The 17,918-nt window shown below is 42.2% G+C and overlaps 1 protein-coding gene across 2 annotated transcripts in view; it reads left to right on the top strand.

Moving 5' to 3' along the window:
- The window catches only part of LOC311631793 (cytosolic beta-glucosidase), a 216,206-nt gene that overhangs the window by 96,046 nt on the left and 102,242 nt on the right, over positions 1-17,918 (top strand). Inside the window, exon 6 of one of the 2 annotated variants that reach the window (XM_084902327.1) lies at positions 5,956-6,077. In XM_084902327.1, the coding sequence (XP_084758453.1) occupies positions 5,956-6,077 (122 nt within the window). Of the gene's footprint in view, positions 1-5,955; positions 6,078-10,598; positions 10,717-17,918 lie in introns of those variants that run through there. The other variant, XM_084902328.1, reaches the window with a different exon arrangement.

Below are 17,918 nucleotides of genomic sequence, written 5' to 3'. Positions count from 1 at the left end.
TGTACACTCTTTCCTCCTTCCTATACTTTCCCATTCTCTACTCTGAATCTGTAAGGTATTGGGGGAAGAAATGTCAGTAATACATTAGGAAAACTATAGGTAACTATATATTCTTCACTTTCTCCCTTGGTAACTTGGGGTAAAACAAGATGATATTAAAACAAAGTTGGGGAACTAAGTAGAAGATTGGAAGATGATTCCAACCTTGATGGATGAGAGATTGACTTAGTCAGATTAATTGACCACTTTCTTCTTAGGAGTTAGCATGGTGCCTGGCTCATAGTAATTGCTCACTATTCATTTAGTAAACAAATTTATTAATGTGGGGGGAAATATACCAAATCAGACTTTCATTTTTAGTTTGCCATTTAAGCCTATCTCTACTTTATGAAAAGTGGATCAGTTGATGGGAAAGTTAGACAACTAAACACATCTATAATAATAAATGCATAATATGCTAATTAGACCAGACATCTGACTGGACATCTTTCCAGATAACCTCCTGGACAAAGCCAGGGCTGCAAGGGAAGCTGGATCTCGGGTGCCAGAGGGAAGCTGGTGCTGGCAGCTGGGGGAAGGAAGGCCTACTCTTGCAAGAATTTCATGCATCGGGCCTCTAGTTTTTAAATAAAATGCCACAAGTGTTATGATAAGGGGCATACAAGGCGAGGTGAGAGCATGCAAAAGGAAGACTTAACTCATCTTGGGGAATGTGTTGTGTCCTCAAAGAGTCTCCTTAATGTCCTAACCGGTTTGGCCCAGTGTATAGAGCATTAGCCTGTGGACTGAAAGGTGGCAGTTTCAATTCTGCTCAAAGGCATGCATCTTGGTTGTTGGCACATCCCCAGTAGGAGGTGTGCAGGAAGAGGCTGATAATGTTTCTCTGTCATCGATGTTTCTAACTCTCTATCCCTCTCCCTTCCTCTTTGTAAAAAAATCAATAAAATATATTTTTTAAAAGTCACCTTAAGCTGGCCAATGGAAGATAAGGAAGACAGTCCAGAAAAGGCAGAGCGAGTTCTAGGCAGAGGGAGCATGATTTGTCAAGAATTCGTGTTGAGGAAGAGCAGGGAGCATAGTAGGTTTGAAAAGCTTGAAAAAGTTAGAAGAGCATATGAGAGGGAACACTGTGTGGATATGAACAAAAGGAGGCAGGATCCAGGCCATGTGGGCTTTGCATAGATCCGTGGTCAGCAAACTGTGTCTCACGAGCCACATGCAGCTCTTTGGCCCCTTGAGTGTGGCTCTTCCACAAAATGCTACAGCCTGGGTGAGTCTATTTTGAAGAAGTGACATTAGAAGTATAAGTTTAAAAAATTTGGCACTCAAAAGAAATTTCAATCATTGTACTGTTGATATTTGGCTTTGTTGACTAATGAGTTTGCCGACCACTGGCATAGATCAAGATGTTTGAACTTGATGCCTAGCCAGTGTGGCTCAGTGATTGAGCATTGATCTGTGGACCAGGAAGTCATGGTTTGATTCAGAGCATATGCCTGGGTTGCAGGCTCAATCCCAAGTATGGTGTGTGCTGGATGCAGCCAGTCAGTGACTCTCATCACTGATGTTTCGTTCACTCTTTCCCTCTCCCTTCCTCTCTAAAATCAATAATTTAAAAAGAAAAAAAAAGATGTTTGAATTTGAGGGGTAGGGGGCAATCCCTGAACCATGTGTTTTAAAAAGATGGGTCAGGCTGTAGTACAATCTATTGGACAGAGAAAAAGCATCTAGAAGTTACACATTTATTTAGAATGTTCCAGGCTTGAGATGATTTCTATTGCCTTTGGACAGAGAAGAGGCCACAGGGATGAAGGCAACCTGACCTAGGGAAGAGATGTCAAGGCTTTAGGGCAATCATTTCCTAAATGGCAGGAAGTAGGTGAAGGACAGGGAAGGGCTCAGAGCAGTGTCCAGGGTGTGGCATGGCCTTTGATTGAGGATCCAAGAGAGAAAGATCAGGGTGCCTTCCCCTAGATTGTCATGGGATGTACAGAAAACCCTGCTGGCTGTTCCATTACAGTTCATCTAAAGTCATTTTGTGATCCCTGAAATTGTTCTTTTTCACTCCGAGTTTACATTTTACTTGGCTCCATTCCACTCCTTTTTACTTGCTTTCCCGATTGTGGGTCTCCAAGGCCTTGCTTTATTTGCCGCGGGAGGAAAAGGCGTTTGAAGTTCCAAACCCCATCTCTGAAGTGAGATTAACAATCAAAGATACTCTCCGAGGTGCAAACACTCGGGGGATTTAGTGGATTAGCTACAGTCTAGTCCCGAGGCATGTGGCACACCTGGGCATTGGCACAGACAGTTTACAGGTAAAACTAGCCGGGCCTTTGAACTTGAGTGTGCTCCTTCTGGTCATTACCACCAGAGGGCAGGGCTGAAACAGAGAGCCTGCTTTTATTTTGTAGCCTGCTTACTCACTTGCTGCACCCTCATTCCAGCTCAGTTCACCACTTCTCCAGATACTCCCAAGAAATGCAGGGGAATTTTGGTTGTGTTGGTGGAGGATGTCCTGAGTGGCTAAAGGAGGTCCACAGAATCATGGCAGCGGCTTCCTGAAAGGTGTTACTGCTGGAATCTGATGCCACACTGTGGGCATTGGTTGGGAGGCTCTAAAGAGATGTTCTCTGGGCTCTGCTTCTACTGCCTGCTTTTATTCTTAGAGCTCTGAGGGGTATTGCGTGGTTTTTGTGATTCCTTCTAGGCCACCTTTAGTAGCAGCCTGTCAGCACACTGAAGGGCAGAACATTTGGTAGTTTGTTTTGAAAATGACTCAATGGTAAACCCTTAATTGAGTGGCAGTGTGGCTTTTTGAAATATAGGGTGATGCATGGATGTTGTTGTATATTGTTCTCATGATATATCTTATGAGGTGGATGGCCTTCAATAAGTTAATGCAAATAATGTAATTGAATTTCACTCCAGCCGGCCATTAATGATCTCCCATATATCTTCATTCCCAGGCTGGTGATAAGGGGCAACATTTAAGTTAGCTAGAAAAGTATCAAGTAAAGTACTTGTATGTAGAAGGGGTTTAGGATATGTGACAGGCATGGTAATCATGTATATTACACACCATAACCTACATCTACTTTTATATGTCTATTTTTATAGTCATTTATATAAATGTACATCTATATCAAACCACATGTATAAATAAACATAGCATAATGTATCTTTCATATATATATACACACATTTATGTACACATGTGTGCACATATATATATATATATATATATGTAAATATAGATATAAAGAGATACCCATATTCCACATATATAGGATGCCATATATGAGTCTTTTGGTTGCAAGATATAGGAAAATCAACCCAAATAGGCCTAAGCCATACAGGAAATTTATTGGTTCTTAAAGGTTCCCTTCCCTCCAACCTTCCTCCATATCCCATAGCTAGTTCTTTTTATGCCTAGGAAATGACTGTCCCAAACATCCACATTCTTGGGTAGTAGGAGGGTAAATCTTTCTAGATAGTTCCATGGAAGAGGGAGAAAGTTGCTTCCTCAGAACCCTGAGGTGCATTTTCTCATAGCATTGCTCAATGGGGTCTGCAGCCCACCTCTGATCCAATCCCTGTCAATAGTGAGGTGAGAGGTGCAGATGGCATTGATTAATCCCTGGGGCTGGTGGATTACTGTGTGGGCGGAGCATGGGCTTCCCCTGGAGCAGCTAAATTTGCATAGGAACAAGGCAGGTACCCAAAGGGATTTAGATTCTGTTAGCAAGAGAGCCCTGAGAGTTGCCTGAATCCTGTGTGGCTCCCCTGAATACATGTCCCTCCCCTGAGGGTAAACACATGTACACACACACACACACACACACACACACACACACACACACACACACTGTGGTTGTCAGAATTCACACAATGAAAGATTTCTCTTATCACTAGTATACTTTCTGGACTTCGTGTTTTGACAGATTCTGCTACGACGAATGCGAGAGCATTGTCATAACTAATTCATTTCTGCATTTTCATGCATGGGAAGCTGGTATTAGCACAATGGGTATTATAAGTCAGTCAAAAGCAATAATATGGATGCTTTAGATAGCCTGGGAGAGCTGATAGGAAGTGAATTTATAATTGCAATTAGAATTATTAAAATATTGAAAACAGCCGGATGACTCTCAGGAGTGAGGGGGCCTGTTCGCAAAGCACTTCTTAGAGCATGCATCTGCAGTCAGTCGAGATTTGACTAGATCTGGTGGACAAATGAGAGAAGTCCAGATGAATAATCCAGTGCTCCAGTGCGAAAGCAACCGCAAGTGGATTTGCTATTTGGTGTGCCTCTCCCCACCTGGCCCCCTTCACTTCCCTTTAACTTTCTCTCCCCCTTGCCCCACCTGCCCCACCCTGTGGTTGATATCACCAAAGAGGCTCCCTTTGCTGGAGAAAAGTTCTTTGAAGTTACACATTTTTTTCTATGGCCTTTTTTCAAAATGTAGTCATTATTTAGAGAGTCTCTTTTTTCAGTGCCTCCCTAAGTTCAGTGGTTTAGCAAAATAAACATTCAACCCATAGTCTGGAGGGGGTTGCCTCTGGGGTTGGTGCTGGGCCCTGTTCCACGCAGGGCATATGGGGAGCAGCTCCTTCCATCCAAGGAGTTCCGAGGGCCTCAAGTTTTCCAGTTGTGCCTCTGTGTCCAATCGGTGGATGAGAGGGGACCAACGACATGTGGATGACACAAGTGGCTATGTGGGCAGATCTCAATGACCTCGCCTGGAAGTGGTGGACCTCATTTCTGCCCACACTCTCCTGGCCAGGCCTCAGTCGCATGGCCACATCTAAGGAGGTGGGGGGTGGGGAGGTGTGGACAAATGTGATCTGACTGTGTGCCCAGAGGGAATAGGAAGTAGGGCTTGGCTCTTTACTGTCTTTGATGCAGATGGGGAAATGCCCATTTAGACCCAGACTTTCCTCTGGACAGGGGTTCTCAGGAACATTTGAGTGCCAGGATTTCTGAATCTCCACCATTCAAATTGGGAGGTTCAAAGTCATGACTAATGGGGCTGAATCCTTCCTGAATAACAGCTTGTTTTGCAGCTAACAAAGAAAAAAATTCTGTGTATATTTTTCACCCCAGAGAACACTGTATTTACAGTCATTTACCATTCCTAGGACTTCTAGAGAGAGGAAATCTGTAGCCAAAATCTTAATGCAACTGACTCGTGTTCCCCTCCAGCTGGGATGGTGGGCAGGAGTTGGCCTGTCTTGAATGCTAGTGTTCGTTGTGCTGTTCCGAGGCAGTGCCCTGGGGAGGTGGCAGGACCTCACAGAGATTACTGAGTACTTTGGAGGAGGGGGTTGAGCCTAAAGCCTCAGATTTACACCCTGTGCCTCCAAAGCAGAGAGTCCATGAGTGGACTTGGAAGGACCATGGCTGGCCTGGAGGTTGGAGAGTGGGCGTCTCAGCATTCATCTCTGTGGACCAAAGCTGTGAGGGGAGAGAATGGGGACACCAGGCATTGTTTCTTATGTGTAATCTTCATTTCATGTAAGTCCTACTTTTTCTGTACGACTTTTAATTTAATGTATGGCCCTGACATGGAATGAAGGGGACTGAGAGAATGGCAAGTTAAATTATCAGCTAGCCTGGCTAGATAGGACCATGATGTCAGAATTCTTTTCATATCAACAAAATAAAGAAATAAAATAATGCTTTTAACCCAATATAGTGTGTTAAATTCTGCAAATACATATGTCTTACAGCCATTAGGACTTTCATGCAGGGAGTATTGGTGGACTCAGATCTCTGAGAGATGAGAAGATGCAGAGAGGTGTGGGTAGCAAAGGAAGATTCTGGAGAGAGTGCTGGGACAGCTAAGGTTCCCGGAGGGTTCTCCAGACCTTTCTGGGCACCCACGAGATCAAAACTCTTTTTGTGATGACACTAAGACATGATATGCTTCTTTCACTTTCAGCTCTTGTTCTGAGTTTGCAGTGGAATATCCCAGAAGCAGCACAAGGAAGCAGAAGCAGATTTGAACACCCAGCTATCTACTGTGAAGTCGAAGTCGAGCATAAAAGAGATTTGCAAAATCTAAAACTCTCTCTCAGTAAGTAATTTCTGCTTTTGTTATTAAGTCCACAATCATTTTTCCTAAAACATGCTATATACTATATTCACATGCTTTTAATGCTATTTAAAAGAAGTCATCAGTAAATATTATTTTTAAATCTCAGTTTTAGTTTTGAATAGAGTGAATGTTGATAAATATAACACATGATTATAAAAGCTCCTGAAGAGCCTCAATTATTTTTGAGAATGTAAAGATGTCCTTACTCCACACACTTGAGAACTCTATGCTAGAGCATCCCATCAGAGCTGAGGAAAATTAAATTCGACCATTTGTGGTCAAATTACTTCAGAGAATGTGGCATGCTAAGAAGGTAGCGTATTTTTTCTGGAGAAAATCAGTCGAAGCACAGCTGTAGTTAGCTAGGGGGCTAGGGGTTTCTAAGGTAAGTGGTCATTGGTGGGATAACTACATTTTAGTAAAACTCCATACATTAACTTGTAAACCTAAAAAAAGTTGCAATACTGCCATCTAGTGGTCTACAGTGAAAATAATTTAATATTTTTTTTTATTGGAGTTACAATGATTGCTTCTGTAGGGACTCAGTTAATAGTTGTTTAATGTCCTATATTTTTGGTGTTTAGATTAACAAACATGTACCTTTAAATATCTTCCTCATTTCCTTTTGTGTTAATGCTTCCTCTTGGGGTTAGGATAATCTGGTAGGGTGGGATATACCTCATTCCAATCTGTGTTCACTGTCTTTGTGAAACTAAAAAAGTAACTTTTTTTTCACTTTGATTTTGCCTAACTCTTCTCTCCATGGGCATTTAAAAATGAATGACCTTTTCTGGTGGATTTATTTTAGAGATACAGAAAGGTTTCAAAGACAGTCCAGTGAGACCCCATGTCCCCTTCACCCACTCTCCCCTGTTGTCAACATTCCACATGCCTGTGGAACACGCTGGGCTCCTGAATGAGATGTCCCACATTAAGGCATGGGACTGTGAGGTTGCAGAAATAGAAGCCTGGGGAGCAGGGAGGGCGGCCTGGACCACAAAACAGGTCACCTACAAAAGCTAGAAAGCCACAAACCCATGCATTCAAAATTCTGAGTGAAAATCCTTTCCATCAGAAAATCCCATAGTGCACAAACCACATAGCAAGTGTGATGTTAGAATAAAGACAATTCTAGAATTACAAGGTTTCAAAAGGTGTACCTTCCAAGCCCGTTTTGTCGGGAAGTTATTCATGGATTTGCTTCTCTAAAAAAATGAAGAAGAAACAGGGAGAAAGCCCAGGAGACAGGGGAGCAGGTAGCAGATGATATAACTTAGCTCGGCGGCCGCCTAAAAACAAACAGTGCACAATGGAGCAGGGAAACAGAGGTGTTTGAACAACGAGGAGATTTATGGTTCTGTCAGGGTGTTTGGGGATGAATTAGTTATAGGGATAGAAAAAAATAAATATAAAACCCAGACAGCTGATTAACCCCAGAGGAAATAAAAAGTTGCATATAAGCATGGTATACCACATGGCTCAATTTGGAACTGTATGTAGTTATAGTAATGTAAATGTCAAATACTTAAACAGAACAGGTAATCTTATTCTGTTGAGTGGATTGTGGGGAAGGAGGGAGGGAAAGAGAGAGAGAGAGAAAGAGAGAGAGAGAGAGAGAGAGAGAGAGAGAGAGAAAGAGAACTAGGATTTTTTACTCTATTCAGAAGTCAATAATCAGTCCCTAAAACCTAAAAACAGATTCAGAACCACCAGCCTGTTATTTAATCCACATGGAATTAAATGCAGTCTTTTCTTTTTATCCAGTTTCACTTTCTGAGGTTTCAGTTACCTGTGGTCAACTGTCGTCTGAAAATATTAAGTGAAAAATTCCAGAAATAAACAATTCCTAAGTTTTAAATTGCACCCCTTTCTGAGTAGCTTGAAGAAATCTTGTCAGATTCTGTCCTGCAGCTCCACGCTGTAGACACTCCCCATGTGCCGTGTTAGTAGGTGATAAGATTGACTGTCATGGCATCAAAGTGTTGTGTTCAAGTAAACCTTATTGTACTTAAAAGTGGCCCTAGAGGCAAGAGTAGCTTAATGCTATGTCACAGTGCCTGTGTCATTCACTTCCCTTCATCTCATCACAAGAAGAAGGGTGAGCACAGTCCAAGAAGATATGTTGAGTCAGAGAGACTACACTCACATAATTTATTATAGTACTAGTGGCCCAGTGCACAAAATTCATGCATGGAGGGGGCGGTTCTCTCAGCCCAGCCTGCACCCTCTCCAATCAGGGAACCCTTGGGAGATGTCCCATTGCTGATTTAGGCCCTATTGGTATTGGGCCTAAACCAGCAATTGGACATCCCTCTCCCAAACTGGGACCACTGGCTCCCAACCACTCACCTGCCTGCCTGCCTGATCACTCTAACTTCCTTCCCTTGCTGGCCTTATCTCATCCCCAACTGCCCTCCCCTGCCAGCCTGGTTGCCCCTAGCTGCCCTCCCCTGCTGGCCTTATCTCTCCCCAACAACTCTCCCCTGCTGACCTGATCTTTCCCCCAACATCCCTTCCCTGCTGGTTTGATCTTGCCCCACCTTCCCTCCCCTTGCTGGCCTGGTTGCCCTCAACTGCCCTCCTCTGCTGGTCTGATCTCATCCTTAACTGCTATCCCCTTGCTGGCCTGGTTACCCCCAACTGCCCTCCTCTGCTGGCCAATTTTGTTCTAATTGGATAGTTTCTGTGCCAGTCAGTGTTAAAAGCTCCACCTCCTAGGCAGCTATTGGCTCCTCACAGTTGACCCAGATTTGGTTCTGATTGGCCAGTTTTTATGCCAATCAGCATCTCTGGGCCTATCAGCAGGGCCTGATCAGAAAGGCAAGGTTGATCAGCCTCCCTGGTGGAGGCTCAAAGAGAAATGGAGGCAGGGCTGCTGGCCAGGCTCAGAGGGAAAGAGAGAGGCAAGTGCTGGTTAAAAGCTTCCTCAGATGCTGCAGATCAGCCCCTACTTCTCTCTTTAGATCTCTTTCTGGGCCTGATTCGCAGCCCCCTTAGCAGTCACTTCTGAGTCACAAGGCCTGCAGCTGCAATAGTTAGCCTGTGGTCGTGATTGGTGATTACACCCTGGCTCTTTATAGGGATACTAGATGCTCCTTGGAGGAAGACTGCTGCAATAGGGCTTCCTGCTGCAGTCTCTGCTGCCCCACCTGCTTCCCTTCCTTCTCCCCTGCCCTGCTTGCTTGCTTCTCCACAGCTTCACTCCCTTCTGCAGCACTTGGCTTCTTTCTACACTGTCTTCAGTCTATGCTCTGGCCCAGATATGCAAATTAACCACCATATTGGTTTGGTTAATTTGCATACTCATCCTGGTTGGCTGGTTGGTGTGGCTTGTGGGTGTAGTGAAGGTATGGTCAATTTGCAAGTTTCTCTTTATTAGAGAGGATTGTGAAAATTGTTCTATTTATTATTAGTTTTTGTTGTTAATTTCTTATTGGGCCTAATTTAAAAATTAGACTGTATGTATATACTAGAGGTCTATGCACAAAATTTGTGCAAGAATAGGCCTTCCTTCTCCTGGCTACCAGCACCAAATTCCCTCTGGCACCTGGGACCCGGGCTTCCCTTGCAGCCCCGGCTTCATCCAGAAAGTCATCTGGAAGAACATCTGGAGTGATTAGTATATTATGCTTTTATTATTATAGACTGGAGACCCGGTGCACAAAATTTGTGCATGGGAGGAGGTCCCTCAGCCCAACCTGCACCCTCTCACAATCTGGGACCACTGGTTCCTAATTGCTCACCTGAGTGCCTGCCTGATTGCCTCTAACTCTTCTGCCTGCCTGCCTGATTGCCCCAACAATTCACCTGCCTAATGCCCATAACTGCCCACCTGCTGGCCTGATTGCCCCTAATCTCTCTGCTTGCCTGCCTGATCACACCTAACCAGTTGCCTGCCTGCCTGATTGCCCCTAACTGCCTCTGCTTGCCTGCCTGATCACCCCAGCTGCCTCTGTTTTGGCCCCCCTGCCATGGCTTCATCAGGAAGAAAATCCAGAATGAGGTCCAGAACGTTGTTTGGCTGTCTGGTCTAATTAGCATATTAAAGTTTTATTAATATAGATATGGTTTCATATTATCTATGTTTTTAAATATCTACTGGGGATCTTGGGACATACTCCCTTCAAATAAGATGGGGACAGGTGCTACTGTACTAGAAGAAACAGTTGAAAATAATTACCTCTAAGAAGTGGGAATTAGGAATTGGGAGGAATTGCTTAAGGGAACATTTTAGTAGGATTATGTCCATGTATTTTATGGAAAGTCAAAAGATCAGATAACTGGGTGACCTGCCAAAGCAGGGACTAGGTCAGCCACCTACGTTCATCCAAGTTCGTTAAGAATCAGGGAGTGCCTGGAGAGAAAAGTCCAAATGCTCACCTAGTACAAAGTGCGTGGCATTTTATCAAGACACTTTAATCTGACCACTTGCTCATTTGCATATGTGGTGGCACCCTGTGACCCTTGTCGGGGGTAAGAGTTTACTTACTGTTTGCACAATTGCTGGGCTGCCCTGACAATAAGGCACAGCGCTCCTGTGGGCTGAGTGTCCCTGGAACCATGGCTTTCCCTGCAGGGTTTGGATGGGGAGCAGCCACCTCGGCTTATCAAGTAGAAGGTAGGAGACGCTTCTTTTCCTTGGCTAGGGCTGAGATGGGTTTCTCCTGGTGAGTTTTGTGTGTCTAGAGAAAAGGATAGAGTGAGAAAAAGAAGGAAGTAGATTGCAGGGTCTCTAACTATATAAATGGAACTGTGTCCCCTTGCCTGCAGAAGAGGCTCATATTCTGTGTTCCTTTCCTGAGGCACAAGGGGGACAGTGGGAGAGCTGAGCACCAAGCTACAACTGTATTTTCAGTCGGTCTAACCTTACCTCCCACATCAGTGTACATTGGACCAGCTGCTTTTGGCATTGGTCATTGGTTTCTTGAATACATTTGCCCCAGCACCCCTAAAAATAACAATGTTTCAAATTGACTAGAAAAATATTAGCTAACTAAATAGGCTGGCCTTCCAGGAATGAAAGCAAGACAATTTGGTTAGTTTTCTTGTCAGGAGAGAGATCAGACAGACCAGAGGCGTGGGTCAGAGAGTGGAGTAGAAGGAGAGCTGAATGAAGTGAATGGAATAAGGTTTTAGTAGCAGCAAGAATGGTGACTGTGACATTGGAGTCTGGGGCCATATCCCTTAGACTTGGGGGTCTATCTCTACATATTTTTTAAATTAAATTTATTGGGGTGACATTGGTTAATAAAATTATATAGGTTTTAAGTGTACACTTTTATGATATGTCATCTGTATATTACATTGTGTGCATACCACCCAAAGTCGAATCTTTTTCTATCACCATTTGTCTAACCCCCTTCACCCTTTACTACTCTCTCATCCCTCTTCCCTCTGGGAACCAGAAAACTGTTGTCTGTGTCTATGAGGTTTGATTTATTTGTTTGTTCATTTGTTGTTTTCAGTTTTATGTGCCACATATGAGTGAAATCATATGGTTCCATGATAGTCTCAAGGTCCATCCATATTGTCACAAATAGCTGTATTTTTTTTTTGTCTTTTCTTATGGCTGAGTAGTATTCTATAGTATATATGTACCATGTCTTCTTTATGCAATCATCTATCCAAGGTCACTCCAGCTGTTTACATGTGTTGCCCCCCCCCCCATGAACAATGTTGCAATGAACATAGGGGTGCATATGTCTTTGTGAATAAATATGTTCCTTTTTTTTCCTGGTAGATACTTAGAAGAGATGTTGGTGGCTCATATGGTAACCTTATTCTTAATTTTTTTTGAGCAGATTCCACTATCTCTACATTTTACCAGCTCAGTGTTACTTTGGGCAAGTTACTCAACTTCTCTGTGCCTCCTCATCTGTAAGCTGGAGATAACTATAATGTTGCTGTGAGGTTAAGTAAGATGAGGTATATTAGCTGCTTGAGGCTGAGTAAGTGCTCAATGCATGGCATTTATATTTAGTGGGATCACAAAGGGATTACTGAGTACGACTCACTGTAGGATTCTATATTAAATTGGCAGGAATACCCAATCAGTTATACAGGACAAGATGGTGGGTTTTGGGTACCAGTTTCTAGGTCCTGCTTGCTCAGGCCTCAGGGATAATGACCTTGCTTGTCCATTCTGAGCTCCTCTCCTCACAGGGTCTCAGTATCTCAGTGTCACTGCACCCATTTTGTCTTCTGGAGTCCATTTGTTCCCTGCTCTTTTATGCTTGGTACAGCCTGCTTTTAAGGTCTTTATTTGTGGCCTCACACTGCTCTTGTGCTGTTTACTCACTACCAACAGCTTTCAAGGTGGAGAACTTGATCCAATGTGACTGCTCTCTTTGTTATCTCACACAGTGACTTCTATATGTTTGCTTGTTTCCCACCTCTTGCCTTCCCTCTTGTGCTGGGTCTGAATCCCAATTCAAGCACTTACTAGCTGAGTGACTCTGGGAAAATACCATAGTTGTCTCAGTTTCCTTATTTGTAGAATTAGGGACATGGTCATGCCCACCTTGTAGGTATATTCTATAATTAAACTAATGGGCATATGTAAATGGATCACAAGCGTGCCTGGTGCATAGTACCCAGAAAATAACAGCAATAACACTATTAGTAATACTGGCACTATTACTATAAGTAAAAATACTATTATTGTTGTTGTTATTTTTCCTGGCTGGGTTCTCTCCTACTATGTAGCAATAGGTGATTTGTCTTCTCTATTGAGTGAAGATGCTCATTTCTACTTTGGATAGCACGTTAGAATATACTCCCTCCTTGCTCATTCTACCAGCAGCTGCTGGGAGAGTTGCTATTTAAATACCCTGTCCCCATTGGCCAGACCACATGTGTAGGCCATCAACCTGTGGCTTTGTTAAATCTACAGAGTCTGGGGTTTAGAAGCTGAGGTCACCCTGTCACTTTTTGATTTTTGAGAATCTGAACTTCAGGGCCTCCTTGGCCTGTGAAAGTCTGCAGAGCCGTTGGAGATTCCAGACACTCAGCAGAACGTGAAGTGCGTTTGTTAAGAAAAATAATGTTTCCATGATTTGTTGTAATGATGTGTTGTAAGGCATTACCATGTATCTCTTTCCACTGGTGTTCAAAACACAATTGTCTGTGTAGCTCTCTTTGTTTTCAGATACCCTCCCAAGAGCTCTGAGTGGTAATTCTCAGACTCCACCACCTCCTCACTCACTTGTATGTATATGCCTCACCCCTGCACAGAAATGAAGCAATTGGGGCTCTGATGTTTGGAGAGAAGGAGCTGTCAGGGTCACTGCAGGAGGGGCTGACTGAAGGGAAGGACAGTAACTTCTGATCACTGGATCTCCTGACATACTGTCTCCTTGGTTGCGTATTTCCCCAGATCCTTGACTCTTCCTTCTTCCTGACTTTGTTCATATCCTTTCTGCCGACACTCATGACCTCCCTGTTTAGGGTTTTAAAGATGAGTTTATTGTCATGTTCATTATATGAGAGTTGGCTGTGTGATGCCTTGAGCCAGTCTAAACCTAATAAATATTAAACAAGTGGTATAAGCAGGAGTAAAATGATGTATTTTAGGTGAGTTGTAAAGAACGTTGTAAAACCTGTAAAAATGTATTTGTTAGATGAAGAGGCAGGGGATAAAATGCAGATAATCATAGTTTTAGTGCAGTGAGTCTCATGCAATATTTCAAAGCTCAGAACCATTTCCAGGATTGTTAACCCTTTGGAAGATGACTTGCTTCTGTTCCTGCCTGGAGGGAATAGGAGGCACGAACAGCAGGTAGCTCAGTGGCATTTTATTTACATTCTCCTGGTAAGCTGTGGAGGAGTGTGAAAATGACATTTAAGACCCAATGCTACAGTCTTCGCTGGCTTATAACTTCCAATGGTTTCAAGGAGGGCTTTTTAAGGGTGAATGCACTTTGCAAACTCCCACAAATCCTAAACAAAGTCTAAACTACCCCTTTAATGCCTCCTGGTGGGATCTGAGTTTGTGGTTCCTGAAGAGGCAAAGGCCTCAGTTTTATGAATGGCATTATTCATCTCAATACTGCACTGGATACCAAGATAATGTTTGGGTTTTGATTTAACTTTGACTTTGCTCTTATGTTGGCAGTTGGCCACCTATCTGCCTTGGTGTGTGGAAGGTGAAATTCTATAGTTGAGAAATTTGGGGTTAATTTTGCACTAAAAATGTGGGAGAAGAAACAGGGCAGCTGAATTAGTTGGCCTTAGGTCCAGTTTGTGGTGCTTCTATCAAGGCTGTTTCTTCTCTAGTACCTTTTAAAACTCAATTGGTCTGCAAAAACCCAAGCTAGAGGCATACTTAATCTACCTGCAGTAACTGTTAGCACAGATCTTATACTTATTTATTTTATTTTTTATTTTTATTGATTTCAGAGAGGAAAGGAGAGGGAGAGAGAGAAACATCAATGATGAGAGAGAATCATTGATTGGCTCCTTTCCCCCCCACTCTTCCCCCTCTCCCCCCGCTGCCACAACTGGGGATTGAGCCCACAATCTTGGCAGGTGCCCTTGACTGGAATCAAACTCAGGACTGACACTCTGTCTACTGAACCAAATCAGCTAGGGTTGGTCCCATACTCTTTAGACCACTTCCTGTTTGCTTTCTCCATTCAACCAGTTTGGACTGTGTATCTTGTTTTCTTATATTCTGCTAAACCCCTTGGATTAAACATCCAGTATGGGACCTGATCTTTTGGCTATCCTAGGTAGCCTTATAGAACATGACTCACCTGTTCTTTGTCTGGGCCACCTACGAAAGAAGGAGGGAAAGCAAGCATGGTGCACAGGGTAAAAGAAAGGAGAGGGATGAATACTTTTCCCTAAAATTTCTCATAGCTTAAAAGTTTATGTGACAGAAACCACTCTCCTTTCTTTCCTCCAGTTTCAAATTTGAGACCCATACAAATCTCAAATATCCCTCTCCCCTTTTTGTTGTACAGTGAAATTATATGGGCATCATTGAAAGAGAATGGGCTTATGCAGGAATGATATTCAATATTCATCAATTGACATGATTACCAATCAGATGTCAACCACAGACAATAGGTGTAGTATTTTTCAACCTTTTTTGGGCAAAGGCACACTTGTTTCATGAAAAAAATCACGAGGCACACCACCATTAGAAAATGTTAAAAAATTTAACTCTGTGCCTATATTGACTATATGTAAAGTAATTCTCTTGAATAGGAATCAAATAAACACAAAGAAAGTATTTTATAATTACTTTATTATGAAATATTAAGTAAACAAAATAGTGAAAAATTATAAAATTCTTGTCTTGTCTGCACCTACGGCACACCAGGCAACATCTTGCGGCACACTAGTGTGCCGCGGAACAGCGGTTGAAAAACGCTGGACTAGATTGACACCTGCATTGATTAATGAGAATGGATGCCAACTGTCAACAACTGTTATGGACCAGGCTGGCGCCCATATTACTTAATTAGCGTGGGTGTCAGCTATAAACAACCATTGGGACCACACTTCTATGTGCTGTTTGAATTTCAGCTGGGGCTTTTGAGTGGAGTACTCTGGGGTATTCCAACTCTGTTTGTGGACTACTGGGGAGTTAAGTGACTTACCTTCTCTGAGCCTCAAATTTCTTATCTGCAAAATTCCTAATGCTGATCTCTTTTTTTCTCTATCTCAAAATGTCATTGGATGAATATTGGAGAACTTTTTCATACATTTTTGTATTTTTTTGAAATTTTATTTCCTCAGCTTTTTCTTCTAGGTTACTAATTTGGCCTTTAGCTTCATTTATTCTACTTTTGCAACCCCTCTATTGAATATTTAATGGTGATCATCATAATTTTAAGTTTTACTATAGGAACTCATTCTTACTCTTTGATTGCTTCATTTTAGGAAGCTATGTTTTGTTTTCTGGATGTAGTCACCCTTCAAATATTTTTAAGAATGCTAGTTTAAAAAATTAAGTTCTCTGTCTTTTTATAATTCTTCCCCCCCCCCCCCCGACATTACTTTGAGATCTGCAGGTTATTTGTTTATTTTCATCTTTATCTTTCATGTTATTTGTTTTTGGCAAATGTATGGCCATCCTGAGTGCCTGTTCATGCTCATGAATGAAATAATAGGTAGATTGCTATTCATAAGAAAGTTAAGCTTCCTTTGAAGTTAGGTAATTCTATTTAATTGAGCCAGAGCTCACTCTAGAACAAGAACATCAAACTCAAAGGCTAGCATGGGCCAAATAAACAAGGTTTAAGTTTATGTGGGCCATAAAAAAAAGCTTCAGTTTTCATAGAAACATAGGTTTATTTTGATAGAGACATGAATACAAAGAGCTGAAATAAATGAGTAATCATTATCGTAAAATAATAGAACATTTTAATTACAATTAATGTTTTTTTCTTGAACATTAATTTATCAGACACTGAATAACTGTATAAGTTAATAAGTGTAATGCAAATAAACCTATTTTTCTTGTTTTCTGAAAGTGAAATATTTCCTGTTGTACATCCCAAAGAGGTCAATACAAGACTAAAGATGTGGCTGCTAAAATATTTACTACTAGTATTAGTGGAGAGAAATGGAGCACCTGTGAATAAGGTGGTAAAAGAAATGAATGCAACACGATTATAGTAATCAGTCATTAGCAAACGTATTTCATTATTAATAATTATGTATAACATAATATTGTAAAAATTAAGTTATGAATTTTAAAAATATATATTTTATTGATTTTTTACAGAGAGGAAAGGAGAGAGATAGAGAGCCAGAAACTTCGATAAGAGAGAAACATCGACCAGCTGCTTCTTGCACACCCTCTACCGGGGATGTGCCCGCAACCAATGTACATGCCTTGACCAGAATTGAACCTGGGACCTTTCAGTCTGTAGACCGACGTTCTACCATTGAGCCGAATTGGTTTTGGCAAGTTATGAAATTTTTATTAAAACGTTTCTTACATACCGTTATATTGGCTGGGATGCAAAAATATTTGCTGTGGACCACGAGTTTGACATGCTTGTTCTAGAAGAAGCAGGATTCTGTGTAAGTGGGTTGGAATCTATTGATAGGGAGTGTCCTTATAAAGGACAATGTGTGTGAGGGGAGGCCACCAAGATTTAGACCCCCATAACTGCCTTATGGCCAGGACTTTAAGGAAAGATGTGTATGCTTTTTGCTCTCTCTCTATATATATTTTTTCTCTACTGCCCTTCAAGTTCATGTTTAGCTCTAGAGTTTGACTTTTCTTAGCCATCTCAGTATGCTTCTATCCTTTTTAGGAATCTTTCCCAGTCATATCTCTCACTTTTATTAAGCATTTCTTGGGACTTTAATGTGGGGTAAAGACAGCACTGGCTGATCTGTTTATAGCAGAGGTGGGGAACCTTTTTTTCTGCCAAGGGCCATTTGGATATTTATAACATCATTCACAGGCCATACAAATTATCAACTTAACATTAGCCTGCTATTGTGGTCAAACATTTATTTAACTCACCCCTAATTCCTTGGCAGGGCCAGACTGAATGATTTTGAAGGCCTTATAAGACCCTGGAGCTGCAGGATTCCCACCCCAGTGGTTCATGAAGAGAAGAACTAATCCAGCCAGCAGTAGGATAGGACAGATAACCTTTGTGTTAATTACTGTAATGGTTGCTTTGAGGCCTGCTCTGCTCTCTGCATTGTTCCATCCACAGACTCCCTAGGGCAGCAACCTTTCAGACCTCAGGGACCATCAGTGGTCTGAGGACCTCCAAGACCACTGCCCTAGGGACTCCTTATCAGCCATCTCCAGTGTGTGAGTTTATGTTGTAGTTCTTTGTTTTAATT

The sequence above is a fragment of the Pipistrellus hanaki genome (assembly GCF_964339955.1).
Source record: "Pipistrellus hanaki genome assembly, chromosome: 1".
Lineage (NCBI taxonomy): Eukaryota > Metazoa > Chordata > Mammalia > Chiroptera > Vespertilionidae > Pipistrellus > Pipistrellus hanaki.
Note: the sequence above shows the minus strand (reverse complement) of the source record. Positions and strands in the feature narration are given on the sequence as shown.